The sequence below is a fragment of the Panthera onca genome, chromosome C1 (assembly GCF_046562875.1).
Source record: "Panthera onca isolate mPanOnc1 chromosome C1, mPanOnc1 haplotype 2, whole genome shotgun sequence".
NCBI classification, from domain to species: Eukaryota; Metazoa; Chordata; class Mammalia; order Carnivora; family Felidae; genus Panthera; species Panthera onca.
Window position 1 is genome coordinate 22,832,496 of NC_138346.1, and position 14,795 is coordinate 22,847,290.

Sequence of the window (14,795 nt, forward strand, 5' to 3'; positions counted from 1 at the left end):
GAGGGTAACTCATACCTTAAATTCCTCCAAGATTTTGTAATTTTTCCCATGATATTCACAAAAGTTTTTCACTTCTTTGCACTCAGGACAGCATCCATTGTGTTCCACTTTAGTACACTTTGGGTGAATTTTAGGGCATTCTGGCTGATCACAAACAGGTCCATCCAGAGCACAGACACATGGACAGTTGGAATGCCCTGGGAAAAATCGTTCTCCCAACTTGTATACAAAGCCGCTGTCATCCACACACCCTTTCCCTCGATAGTCATCAAAGATCAGATTGTCATTACTGGAGGTCTGGTCACCTTCATCAGCAGGATAGTCTTCATGACTGATGGCAGCAGAAGTGACTAATCCAAGGATGACCAACAGAAGTATGCAAGCTTCATGAATATGAAGAGCCATCCCCCTCCTCAAAGGCTTCTGGATGTGCTCCTAATATTAAATATACTCAGCTCCTTCCATGGGAATACAAGAGGGGTAGGCTGAAAATAAATATTTGAAAAGAATAATTTGACAAATATAGAGAGAATATGGATTTATGTAAGTCCATGTTCTTAACCTTTTTATTTGGAATCTATCTGAAAGATACTAAGACCTCAAATAGACTGAGTTCATGCAACTATCTACACTTTATTATAAAGTTTGGAGAGTTTATTCTTGGCATATAAGCATTAAAATTTGTCCATCATTTCACGTAGGAACCTTAGGCTTGAATTTGCCTTCTGAATTTCAAAGATCTGGCTATGTTTAAATTGTAAGAAGTGGTTTACTGAGCCTCAAAAGGTGATTACGAGTAGTTAAAAATGGCTCAAGAATGTCTTAATTCACATTCTCTATTATTCTTTGAAATGGATTAGTCAGTGATAGAATATATGCTACAATTATCTGTATAAAAACTAAGAGATTAGTGAGAAAACTTCTACTTCTAAAAGAAAGGGAAGAGACCAATAGTTGAATACAAATTACAATTGAGATGAGCTAGTATAAAGGCCTTCCTACTTGACACCCATAATTGGAGAACAACAATGATCTCAAATGGGATATTCATTTCAGAGAACATAAATCTGGATTTTAAAACATAGCTTAGACGAAAAAATAGTGCAACTATTCCATAGTGAATAAGGGAAAGAAAAATGTAAATAGTAAATAGTACACTACAACTCCATGTATTCAAAAGGATTTGCTAAAAATAAATGTATTTGTATTGTCCACAACTTTATTTTACTCAGGAAGTAAGCTCCTAGTGGGCAGGAATGATGTACTTGTGATTTTTTTTTAACAGGAATTTGAGTCTATTATTCATGGAATACTACTTGAATTAATTACTTCAATATAGTCTTGAAAATATACCCCTCTTTTGATATCTCAAACATATTTGATTTAGGCAATTTGCACAAAAATGCCAATATAAAACTGTTTATTGAAATTCCTTAAAATAATAATGAGTTGTTGCCATTCACAGAAAGTATAACTAATTAATTTGGTGACATTGACTCATGTAAACTTCACTTAGTGCTTGGTGTGCAGTGTTGGTAATGGGCTCCTATTTAAATGTTTAGAGTGACTAACTCATACAAAGGCTCTGGGGAAACTGTGACTTTAAAGAGTAATAAATAAAAAAAAAAGTGTTGTTAGATAGTTCACTTGTCTATTTAAATTCTATTGGCTTTATGCCAATATTGCTAATATTGTATATAGGACATTTTCAGATCATTTATAAATGTTGTGTGTTCGTATACTTTCAGATTGTAAGGAGTAATGATCAATCATCTCTTTTCAGTATGACCTATACAGATGATAATTTAAAAACAACAAAAAGATAGCATTGGGACACTTCATCAACTATTATATTTGCATTTTAAGTAATATATGCAAATTATAGAAATAGTAAAATGGAAGGTAGTATATTTATGCCCTCCTTTAAGAGAAAGCTGCTTTCTGATATTAGAATTCCTTTTGGGTAGGTAATGATAAAGGAGATAGATTTATTTTAAAATATGTCAAAAATAATGAGTCATGACAGAACAAAAAAAGATGCAAACCTATAATTCTACTTGAGAAGCTGGAAGCTCCCTTTGACAAAGCATTTTTTTCCTTTAAATTACTACAGAGACCACAAACATAACAGAAGCTTCTGAAAAAAGCATAAATATATTTTACTGATTAAGGCATGCATTTATACATCTCTCACATATTTATAAAGTTTATCTTGGAAGAAAAGGAAGCTATTGTGCTTCCTTGTAGTATTCCAGTAGTGTCTGTCAATACATGCAAGATAAGCCATATAAAATACACATATCATTCTGCTTCAAAAGGACATAGAAAGAAATTGATCTCTTTGCAAGCTACAGGTAGGCATTAATGTATTGTGTTATGGTAAATGTAAACTTAAAGGTAAAAATAGGGGTATAATGGCTACTTTATATAAACCTTAAACGTGCTTTTATTATATGAAATACATTTTTAAATCTGCATGTAGAAAACAAGGTTTTCTTTTTAATATAACAAAGTTCCTAGGGTATTAAAAATTCCCTTTTCATAATAGAGCTGCTTTAGTGCAGTTAAAAACACTATTTAAGGGAAGAAATATTAGAGAAATCAAATAAAATGTTTATCTGAAGATTTTTAATAAGTAAGCAAACACTGCTAAACTGAGGATCACTTTCCAGCTAAACTTTCCCCCCTCCCCATATTGCTACATATGATTTTAAATGACTGCATCTATTTCTTTGAGAAAACAAACATAACTCATGTCATAAGATACACTTACCTAATCACTCTGGAGGTTAATGGTGGTGGTGGGAGTCATTGACCAACATGAACTAAAAGATCAGGTATGTTTTAGGAAAGCAGTTCCTCTTTAGTTATCCAAAGAATACATTTTCAGGCATGAATTAAAGGTAATCCATTCTCTCTACCTCCCATTTCAAAACACAGTCAAGAAGCAGTCTCCCGCCCTTCCAGAGAGAAACACAGCAGACACACATAAGAAAGATGCTTTGGACCTGTCTTCAGAATTCAAAGCAAGAAGCAATGCTGGTCCTGTAGAAATCCAGACCCCAGTAGCAGAATCATGTTGAACTTATATTTAGCATTTTCTCAGATCCTTCTATGAAATTTACCGGCTGATTACACCTCCTCCACACATGAGTTCACTTACACAGTGTTTGGTACGGCAGTAGTGGTGATTTGGCTAGGCTCTGAGGATCACAAACAGCAATAGCATGCTGTAGCTTAAAGCCCACTCCGCTGGCAGTACCATCAGCATCATCCACAATATGTTTCTTGAATCCCCTCTTACACACCAGAAAATACTAACTGTGGACGTGAAAGAAAGGAGCAACTTTAGCTGGGTTTCTGCATCACTGAGAGCAGTTTGCAGACTGCTGATTTGGAGCTCATTCGCCGGCAGCCGGGAATTCCTCAGCACCACGGACAGCGCCAACAACTGGCTTCAGAGCCCAGCACGGTCGAAATCCGGAGCTGCTGCTTTAGACCAGGCTAGAGTGTTCTCTAAAGCAGTCCCACTTTATACAGCTGATGCATGCATTAGGAGAGGGAAAGCCCTTTTACATACAAGATACTTATTGGTATTGAAATTACAATAAAAACACAAAACATTGTAATTATACCTAATGCATTCTTAGGTGGGCTGCAGAGATGAAAGTTCCGGAAAAGCGTTGAATTTAGATTTAAGCCATCTGCAGTCTTGATTATTATTAATAGATAAGGCATAATCATTGTCAAAGAATCTGTGAAAACATATGCTCCCCGATTCTATTTGACCCTTTGGTTGCAGAAGGACTTTGCGTATGCTACATGATTAAACTTCAGGTCTTCCTGCAGCTTGGATTTGATTTAAAAAAAAAAAAAAAAAGTAGCCCTGTTCTGCAGTTTGTTCTCTAACATTCAAAATCAATCTCCTGTAATTCATCTAGTCTGTCATTAGGCGTCATTGTAAAGCTGTTTCTTTCAAACCCCTAGCAAAGATGCTCTGTCTCTAAATTCTTATCAAAATGGGAAAGAAAAAGAGACCCAGACACAAATAAATGAGCAAAAGATATTTTTTTATTGGTAACAGTACGAGCAATAAAATACATGTCCAAAGCATGTTTGCAGGCAAATTGTAAATGTTACCTGCTTGCAATATTTAACCAGATATTTCCTGATTTGGTACTATGCAAGGTATTTTCAAGCCTTAAAGGGAATGCCCTCTGTAGTGGGATATGCTGACCGTCAAGACCACGTTCGAACGGTGCCGTCAGAACCTCCGGAAAACAAATACTCTCCATCATGAGAAAACACGACTGTGTGAGCCTCACTCTCGTGGCCCATCAGTTTGTGAATCTGCCCTGATTTAAGATCCAGCAAATGGATAACCCCATTGCCACTCGCCTGAGCTAAAACTCGACCTGAGAGAGAAAGAGAGAATATCAAAGTTTAATTTCAAGCAGTCATAGTTTATAAGCAATGGAAACAGTTTCAGTTGTAATTCAACACTCATGTTAGATGTCAGTCATTAGATATGAGCTCTCATCTGTGTAGGAAATAATTCCAGTCAAAATGAAGACATGCCAATGGTTAGATTATAAAAAGTTTAAAATAAGGAAGTAAAACATAATGCTCTACCTCCGTTATATGCAGAGGTCATCAAATGCCCTGCTACTCTCTTTATATTGGGAATTAGTAAAGAATTTTGAGAAGTTGAGGATGAAATCAACTGAGCAATGCAGGTTCATTTTTCAAGTCAATTATTTGTGAAAAAATGTCCAAAAGCATAGGTTCAAAATCTATGTCCCTATATAATGGATAATTTACATTTTCAACTTTGCATTATACTTTAACTTGTTATAATTATGCTAAATCTTTACTTAATTATAATATACATTTATGCTTTAAAAATTATGACACTTATGAACTTTCTTTTGGAGTTGGAGTGAAAATAGATACTCTCATTTAAAGGATGACTTAGGTTTTTTTACTCTAATTTAACATTCAAAATTATGTTAAACTAAATTTATATTGCATAAGAGCTAAATATAGCACAGAGTATTCTCATAATTTTTATACTGTATAATTTTTAGTGAATAATTTCCTTCAAGTGAAAAACATATCAGCAATCCAATGCTAATACTTTTATTAAAGTAGTAGCAAACTATCAGGAAGTTTAGAGGTAAGTAAAAATAATAGAATAAGTTTATATAAAGTCAGTATGTGGGGTAGATAAGTATAATATTAGTACTATCTGTGGGATTATCTAATCATACTTAGAAGGCATATTATTATTCCAGTAATAACATTTAAAATTAATTAAACTCTCAACATGTTAGATACTAGATTTAGTACCTAGTATATGAATAACTTCATATAATCCTTACAAGAATCTAATGATGAAGAAAATATTAACTTCATTATGTGATGAACAAAGAGAGGTTTGGAAAGGCAAAGTGTCTTGCTCAAGAGAACACGGAACGTATGGAGAGAGCTATCATTTAATCACTTTGAATCCATAGCCTGGGATTTTAGTCATTGTGTTTTCCACATCCAGCATAGTATTATTATCAATGATGCCTTCTTGACAGATTGTAAGTAGGTGATACATTGTGAAAATAAAATTTTTGTTTCACAGTAAAAATTTTTTAATGATATTGTTGTAAAAGTCACAGTAAAATATTTAATCACAAATTATATTACAAATTGTCATGATTATTTCAAAAACAGAGAAAAGTTATAAAAGTAAAGCTAACCATGATAAATATGGCCTATTTGCAAACCTTTATAACTACTGGGCTACTTCATCTAGAACAAAGCCTGACACAGCAAAGATCCTTAGGATGGATTAGAGTGTCCAAAGAAGCAGATGCGAATATTTATTATAAACCCTCTTCTACAAGTCTTTGCTGACAGAGGCATTACATATGGATTCCACTTCTAGCCTCATTCTATAGACAATTGCTATTTGTGACTTTACTATTTTTCTTGTAGTCTTCATATAACAGCTGGGAAGAGGACAAATATTATTTTCTATTTTTGAAACCAAACAGAATCAAAGTCCATAAAGAGAAACGAAAAGATTTAGCTTTAAACAATTATCTTTTGTTGAAGTCAAATCTTTAACAATCATAATTAGGAACAGTTATTAATGTTCTTGGTAACTTCTGAAAGTTCAATAGAACAGAGAAAATAATACAAGAACCTAATGATAGGGTTATATAATTCAGCAGCACCATGCCTCAGGTTTTTCAAAATTTCATCTCTGATAGAACAGATTTTAGTCAGCAAGTTAATGGTGAGATTTTCAGGTTTACTTGAACTCATTTTCAGACGATTGCAAGATTCTGATTATATATATAAAATAACTCATTCCTAAAATGTGTGTAAATTTATAATCATGTTCAACTTCAAAGTATATACATTAGGGTCACCTGGTTGGCTCAGTCAGTCAAGCATCAGACTCAATTTCCACTTAGGTCATGATCTCACAGTTTGTGAGTTCAAGCCCCACATGGGACCCTGGGCTGGCTGTGTGGAGCCTGCTTGGGATTCTCTCTCTTTCTCCCTCTCTCTCTTCCCCTCTCCCACTCACGCTGTCTCTGTCTCTCTGAAAATAAATAAACTTAAAAAATTAAAAAAAAAAGTATATGAGTTATTACATGGCATACAATGTCTGACCTAAAATTAGCTTTACTGGGAATTGAAATGCTGAACTCTTTCTAGGCTAGAAGATTTTCCAAATTACTTATCAGAATGTGTCAGTTACTACACTAGTATCTAGTTGGTGTGAGAGAGAGATGGCACTCTCAAAAACAAAACAAAACAAAAAACAAAATCACAGTATGATTATTGATAGCATCTCTAGAAAATGGAGTATTTACAGACATGTGCATAAGTATCTTTCTAAATATCTTGGTGATTGGCAATGAAAAATAAATCATGATATAAATCATTTGTCTTTTTTTTTTTCAATGTCACAGTCTTAATGACAAATTTAGGAAGATTTCTCCACAGCAAAACTTAATCAATGGAATAAAAATATGGTAGAAATAAAATTTTTAGCAGTATGATGACAATTTATGAAAATTTGTACTAATGCTTATATTAAAGTTAATATGCTTCCTTAAAAATGTGAAATAACAAAAAATGATAAATTATATATTTATACTTTAAATATTTGATTAAAATGTTATAACAAAATTTAACCAAAACAATTGTCATGCAACTTGTAATTCCTGAATAGATTATTTTAAATGTCATTTAGCATAGTATTTTAATAAGAATAATTATACCAAGTTGTGAATGCACATATCCCATAAACATCACATAGATTTAAAGTATCTAATTTAAAAACATAGAGTAGTTAACCAACACTGATTTAAAAATAGAAATAGCCAAGTTGATTCATAAATGTATTTTAAAATAAAATATAAAGATTTGAACATCTATTATATAAAAAATGACTTGCTTTGTTTCTTTTGTTAACATTTAAGTTTTTAGGATGACCAAACTTTTCACAGAATAGAAACAAAATAAGCAGGTGGAGAAGATTGACATAATTTTGTAACTGCTATTCTTTAATATAAATAACTTAGTATATATCAACAGTGAGTGCTTATTACTATCTCTTCATTCACACATCTCTGAAAAACTTAATCTGTATTTTTATTTACCAAGACTTCAGAATACTTTCTTATTGATTAAATCAGCATCTTCTTTGATGACCGATGAGGTTTGAATGAGGATTACGTGTGTGAGTATCCATTTTACTCTATCGGATGAATTTTCCAATTTCTTTTGGCTTAGAAGATAAGCAGTAAATTTTACCTACCCAAACTATTGCTCTGCTATTAAATGAGACAGTCAACCTTTGAAAATTAGTAGGTCTCTGAAATTTTAGTTCTAAAATTTTTTAAGCTTTATTTATTTTTGAAAGAGAGAGAGAGAGAGAGAGCGAGCATGAGTGGGGGAGGAGCAGAGAGAGGGAGACACAGAATCCGAAGCAGGCTCCAGGCTCTGAGCTGTCAGCAGAGCCCGACGTGGGGTTCCAACTCACGAACCATGAGATCATGACCTGAGCTAAAGTAGGATGCTTAACCGACTGAGCCACCCAGTCGGGTGGTAAATATTTATATTTATTAATAAATATTATATTTATATTTATATAAATATATAAATTTGCTGATGGCATGGCTTCTTTATGCTTTGTTTAAAAGGTAAATTTTTGAAAAATATGTCTAATAGTGTCTTACACAAAGCCATCTCAATTGGATTTGGTATAAAAACTTGAATATTTGAATGCACCTACTTATTTAAGCTACATTAGCAATAGAATCTCTTGAAGAAGTTTATAGAATGAATTAGCTCATGAAAATCCAGTGGTAAAATTTTTTCTGGGTATATGCAATAACTTTGGATAAACCAACAAATTGGAAAGTCTTAATCCCATGCTAATAGAATGTGCAAATGAAATATTGGCACTTTTTCAAAGTGAAAAGTTTTTAATTCATTTTAGATACATATATGTGTGAAAACTCAATTTGATTTTAAGAATCTACACCTAGAAGAGCCAAGAGTTATTTTAAACTATTTAACACTTGCCTGCTAACCAAGGCAAATTCTTAAGATTACGATATATTTTTTAATATATATATTTTTAATTTTGTAAATGTTTATTTATTTTTGAAAGAGAGAGAGAGAGAGACAGAGTATGAGCAAGGGAGGGGCAGACAGAAAGGGAGACACAGAATCTGAAGCAGGCTCCAGGCTGCAAGTTGTCAGCACAGAGCCTGACGTGGGATTTGAACCCTGGGAGATCATGACCTGAGCCAAAGTTGGACGCCCAACTGACTGAGCCACCCAGGCACCCCAAAAGATTTTATTTTTAAGTAATCTCTACATCCAACGTGGAGATCAAATTCAGAACCCAGAGATCAAGCCAGGTGTCTGAAGGTTATTATTTTGACACCAATCGTGAAACTTGACACATTGAGTACTTAATCCCTGCTTGTTGCATAGGAGTTAAGATGTGATAAGACCCTTATGACATTTTTTTAAGTAGAAAGGATAGGAGTACGTTTCTTTGTCGTTCGGGTTTATCAGAATGACATGAAACAATAGCTATCATTTATTGGGTATCTAGAGCACCACATGTTACCTCACATGTTCTGCATTTAACCCTGAGAGGTAGAGATAGATTCTCCCTTTTTAGCTAATGGAGAATGGGACTCAGAAAAGGTAAATCTGGAACTTTAGTCAAAATCTTTATTATTCAAAAAGTCTTGCTTCATTTCTTACCTTGTATAAATTTCTTGTATAAATTAAGATTCAGGTAAGTATGACACTTTGGGGCTTTTCTATGAATGCCACTGAATTTCATAGGTAAATAGGCTCTTAAGTTTAATGCTCGTGTTAATCTCATAAGTCTTTTATTCAGTGTTGATTTTACTACTTTATGGGACTCTAAAACTAAAACATCCATATTCTTGAGGGAGATATATGTATCTCCATTAATTCTTAAATATATAACCTTATAATGCATATATCATACATATTAAAAATCATACCCAACTGATAAAGATATTCATGTTAAATCCCTTCTCATATTTCTGTCAAAATTATCTTTTTAGTTCTTCCATTTCTGTTTTGGTACTATATTCTGTTTTCCAGACATCAAACTACAGTGACATTCATTTCTCAACTTTCTCCCTCTCCAACCTCAGCCCAAGTTCTATCCATTCATTTTTACTAACTTTCTACAGTTTGCTAATTTTCAGCTGTTATGTTCACAGAATGACAAGTCCTTGTTTTTATTTGTCACCGCCATTGAAATGGTACACCAAATGATCATTTTTATTATCATTTCTTTACTTTAAAATCTACATATATTAACTCCTAAGGTGTTTCTTCAGTAATGTCCCTCCTATTTTAAAATACCATAAATTTTAATAGAACAACACCAAAAGCAGCAGCAGCAACAAAGAGACTCCTTACAACTCTGACATGCTCAGGTTTTGTTTTATTTATTTATTTAAATTTTTAAAAAAATATTTATTTTGTTTTTGAGAGAGAATGCACAGAAGTGAGAGAGGAAGGGAAAGAGAGAGAGACAGAGTTTCCCAAGTGGGCTCCACACTGACAGCAGTGAGCCGGATGTGAGGCTCAAACTCACAAATTGCAAGATCATGACATGAGCTGACACCACCCAGGTGCCCCTTTCAGGCTTTTACATTCAAACATCTCTTTTTGCAAATGAACAGCTGAGATGAATGACTTCCCCAAGGCAAGAAAAAGTATTTATGGCAGTTGAAGAACCTGGTTGAAATCAGATCTTTGACTCCCAAATCTGTGCTCTTTTTACTATTGCCTTCTGACACTGAATAATGTTCTAGTAGCTTAGCATGACTTTTAAGACCTCTATACTCCAAATTGGCATTTATTTAATCAAATACACTTTTACATGAACCCTATATTCTCCATCAAATGATTTGCCACCATTTCTTGCATTTATTTTTCACCTCCCCATCTTTGGATTATTGCTTCTGTTATTCCCTCTGGTGAAATATTTTTCTTAGCTATTTCCATGGTCCCCAACCATATCTTCATAATAAAAGTGAACCCATTTGTTAAGTCCCAGTTCAAAATGACTTTCTTCTTCTTGTTGATATAAGACATCTCTAGTGGAGATCTTGCTTTTCTGAACATTCATTTCATTTTATTCATGCCATTCATATGTAATAAGATGCCACAATAAATATATGTTAGCTGTGTATTTGTCTTACCTTCTTAACTTTGTAATTACTTGGGAACAGGGACATGCCATATTTTTGCATTCCCCTCCCAGCTGAGGGGAATGAGTACAACATAGGCTGTTGTACTCAATCCTCAGTATTAGTAGTAACATTTTTCACAATTAAATATTTTAGTCTTTGTTATCTGCCAAGCACTGTTCTAAGTCCTTTATACATGTTATCTCATTTTATCCTTAGAACCCTATGGGGTAGATATATACCAGCACATTCCACTATAGCATATGTGACTCACATGCAGCTATTGAGCACTTGAAATACTTAAGCACTTGCAGCATACTGAAATATGCAGTAATTGTAAAATGTTCAGCAGATTTCAGACTTGAGGAACAAAATGCAAAATATTTTATTAATTTTGTTTTGATTACATGTGATAAAATGTATTATAAAATTAATTTCACCTATTTTTTAAAAGCATGGCTACTAAAAATTTTTAATTATGTATGTGGTTCATATTATATTTCTATTGGACAGTGCCAGCACATATCCTACTTCATACAAGAAGAAAATGAGGCTTAGCGAGATGAAAGTGACTTCTCCAAGGCCACACAGCTTATAAGTAGTGGAGTCTGGACTTGAGGGCTATATGACTCCAAAGCTCATGCTCTCATCATTTACATCATACCCTAATACCTCAGATGAATTTTTACTGATTGGCTCAATATTGTCCCTCCTACTGTGATTAAGCTTCCTTTACTAAAATGCAGTATGAGTCAGAGTAAACATCTCTTGGGTGTGTCGCTCCAGTTTCCAGCTAAATATGTGCTTGCTCCTAGGAATACTTTAAAGTTAATTTCTATTTAACTAAAAGAAATATTTCAAAATTTCATTTCTGTGGTTACCCTAATGGCACTTATTGACTCCAAGAATCTTACTGTACAATTAGCGCCCTGGGAATAAGGGTGGGGGTGCTTAGAAAAGCAGCTTTTATTCTTGTAGCACTCAGAGTCCATCCATGTACCCGACATTCAACAGTGCCTTAGTGAGCAAATATCAAAACAAATCAAACACAAAAAAATACCTCCACAACTTCAGATAAGTGTTTTATATGTGTTTTGTATTTTATATGTTATAAAAATTTATCATGTCATTTTTGCTCTAGAGGAAACAAAAACAAGAATATAGCTTCCTTCTGATGCTTATTTGACTAACCTTTTCTCAGACTCTCCTAAACAGTATTTTTGAATATAGTTAATATATTTTTCCCAATTCCTTACACAGGTTATTCATGGAATGAGAAATTTCTTGTTTTGTTGAAAGATGTCAACTTAATTTCTTTTACCTGAAGGATATCTGCAGAATTACAGACAAAGTTAAGTTGTTAGATTGATAAAATTATCTAAGGGAGAGTTATTGGGAACTCAGTTGTCAATATGACAATTCATATTCCCTGAAATTGCAAATAAAAATTGAGATGCATAAAACATTTTTTAAGAATTCTCATAAATATACAGCATTATATTAGTTTCAGGTATACAATACAGTGATTCAACAATTCTATACATTACTCAGTGCTCATCATGAGAGCACTCTTAATCCCCCCTTCACTGATTTCACCCATCCTCCCACCCACCTCCCCTCTGATAACCATCAGAATGTTCTCTACACCATTGTTATCTATGATTAAAAGTCTGTTTTTTGCTTTGTTTCCCTTTTTCTTTGTTCATTTGTTTTTTCTTAAATTCCACATATGGATGAAATCATATGGTGTTTGTCTTTCTCTAATTGACTTATTCTGCTTAGCATTTTACCTTCTAGATCCATTCATGTTGTTGCAAATAGCAAGATTTCATTCTTTTTAATGGCTAAATAATAATCCATCCTGTGCATGCATGTGTGTGTGTGTGTGTGCTTTATCCATTCATCTATTTTTATACATTCATCTATTTTTTTTTCTTTATGCATTTATCTATTGATGGACACTTGGGCTGCTTCCATAATTTGGCTGTTGTAAATAATGCTGTAATAGTGTAAAGAACATAGGGGCACATGTATCTTTTCAAATTAGTATATCTGTATTATTTGAGTAATACCCAGTAGTGGAATTACAAGATCATATGCTGGTTCTATTTTTAATTTTTTGAGGAAACTCCACACTGTTTCCCACAGTGGCTGCACTAGTTTATACTCCCACCAACAGTGCATAAGGATTCCTTTTTCTCCACACCTTTGTGAATACTTGTTGTTTCTTGTGTTTTTGATTTGAGCCATTCTGGCAGGTGTGAATTGATATCGCATTCTGTTTTTGATTTGCATTTCTCTGATGATTAGTAACGTTGAATGGTGTTTCATGTGTCTGTTGGCCATCTGTATCTTTGGAGAAATGTCTGTTAATGTCTCCTGTCCATTTTTAATTGGATTTTATTTTATTTTTTGGTGTTGTGTTATATAAGTAAGTTCTTTATATATTTTGGCTACTAACCCTTTATCAGATATGTCATTTGTAACTATCTTCTCCCATTCAGCATGCTGCTTTTTAGTTTTGTTGATTATTTCCTTTTCTGTGCAGAAACTTTTTATGTAGTCCCAATAATTTATTTTTGCTTTTGTTTCCCTTACCTCAGGAGACATATTTAGAAGGATGTTGCTATGACCAACATCAGAGAACTTACTGCCTGTGCTCTCTTTTAGAATTTTCATGGTTTTGGGTCTCACATTTAGGTCTTTAATCCATTTTGACTTCATTTTTGTGTATGGTGTTAAGAAAGTGGTCCAGTTTTATTCTTTTGTATGTAGCTGTCTAGTTTTTCCAACACCATTTGTTGAAGAGACTGTCTTTTTTCCACTCCATATTCTTGCCTCTTTTGTTGAAGATTAATTGACCATATATTCACGAGTTTATTTCTGGACTCTCTATTCTGTCCCATTGATCTATGTGTCTGTTTTTGTGCCAGTACTATACTGTTCTGGTTACTACAGCTTTGTATACCATAAAATATATTGAAATCTAGGATTGTGAAACTTCCATCTTCATTATTATTTTTAATATTTTAATTTTTAAATGTTTATTATTCAGGGGGGGAAGGGAGAGAGAGAGAGACTGAGTATGAGCAGGGAGGGGCAAAGAGAAAGGGAGACACAGAATCAGAATCCAAAGCAGGCTCCAGACTCCGAGCTGTTAATACAGAACCTGATGTGGGACTCGAACTCATGGACCGCGAGATCATGACCTGAGCTGAAGTCAGATGCTGAGCCAACTGAGCCACCCAGGAGCTCCTGTTCTTCCTTTCAAGATTGCTTTGGCAATCTTTGGAGTCTTTTGTGGTTCCATGCAAATTTTAAGATTGTTCCAGTTCTGTCAAAAATGCTATTGGTATTTTGATAGGGATTGGATTAAATCTGTAGATTGCTTTGGGTAATATGAGCATTTTAACAATATTTGTTCTTCCAACCCAGGAGCATGGAATATCTTTCCATTTCTTTGTGTCATCTTCAATTTCTTTCATCAGCATTTCATAGTTTTCAGAGTACAGATCTTTTACCTCTTGGTTAAGTTTATTCCTAGGTGTTTTTTTTTTTTTTTTTAATTTTTATTTTTGGTGCAATTGTAAATGGGATTCTTAATTTCTCTTTTTGTTGCTTCATTATTAGTGTATAGAAATGCAAGAAATTTCTGTATATTGATTTTATATTCTGCCACCTTACTGAATTCATTTATCAGTTCTAAGTAGTTTTTTGGTGGAGGCTTTAGGGTTTTCTCTATATAGTATCATGTCATCTGCAAATAGTGAAAGTTTCATTTCTTCCCCACCAATTTACATGCGTTTTCTTTCTTCCTTCCTTCCTTTTTCTTCCTTCCTTCCTTCCTCCCTCCCTCCTCCCTCCCTCCCTCCCTCCCTCCCTCCCTCCTTCCTTCTTTCCTTCCTTTCCTTCCTTCCTTCCTTCCTTCCTTCCTTCCTTCCTTCCTTCCTTCCAAGTGCTCTGGCTAGGACTTCTAGTACTGTGTTGAAGAAAAGTGTTGAGTGTGGACATTCTTAACTTGTTCTTTAT

General features: G+C 33.8%; 2 protein-coding genes across 3 annotated transcripts in view; both read right to left on the reverse strand.

The window, feature by feature from the left end:
* The window catches only part of VWC2L (von Willebrand factor C domain containing 2 like), a 158,874-nt gene extending 155,380 nt beyond the window's left edge, over window positions 1-3,494 (reverse strand). Inside the window, exons 1-2 of the mRNA XM_060623458.3 lie at window positions 2,774-3,494; window positions 16-485 (exon numbers count right to left, since the gene is read on the reverse strand). Of these exons, the coding sequence (XP_060479441.1) occupies window positions 16-405 (390 nt within the window). The 5' untranslated portion in view covers window positions 406-485; window positions 2,774-3,494. The remainder of the gene's footprint in view (window positions 1-15; window positions 486-2,773) is intronic.
* A 557-nt stretch (window positions 3,495-4,051) lies between these two features.
* The window catches only part of SPAG16 (sperm associated antigen 16), a 1,016,466-nt gene continuing 1,005,722 nt past the window's right edge, over window positions 4,052-14,795 (reverse strand). For both annotated transcript variants that reach the window (XM_078450902.2, XM_078450901.2), the window contains one exon: window positions 4,052-4,415. In XM_078450902.2, coding sequence (XP_078307028.2) covers window positions 4,240-4,415 — 176 coding nt within the window. In that variant the 3' untranslated portion in view covers window positions 4,052-4,239. The remainder of the gene's footprint in view (window positions 4,416-14,795) is intronic.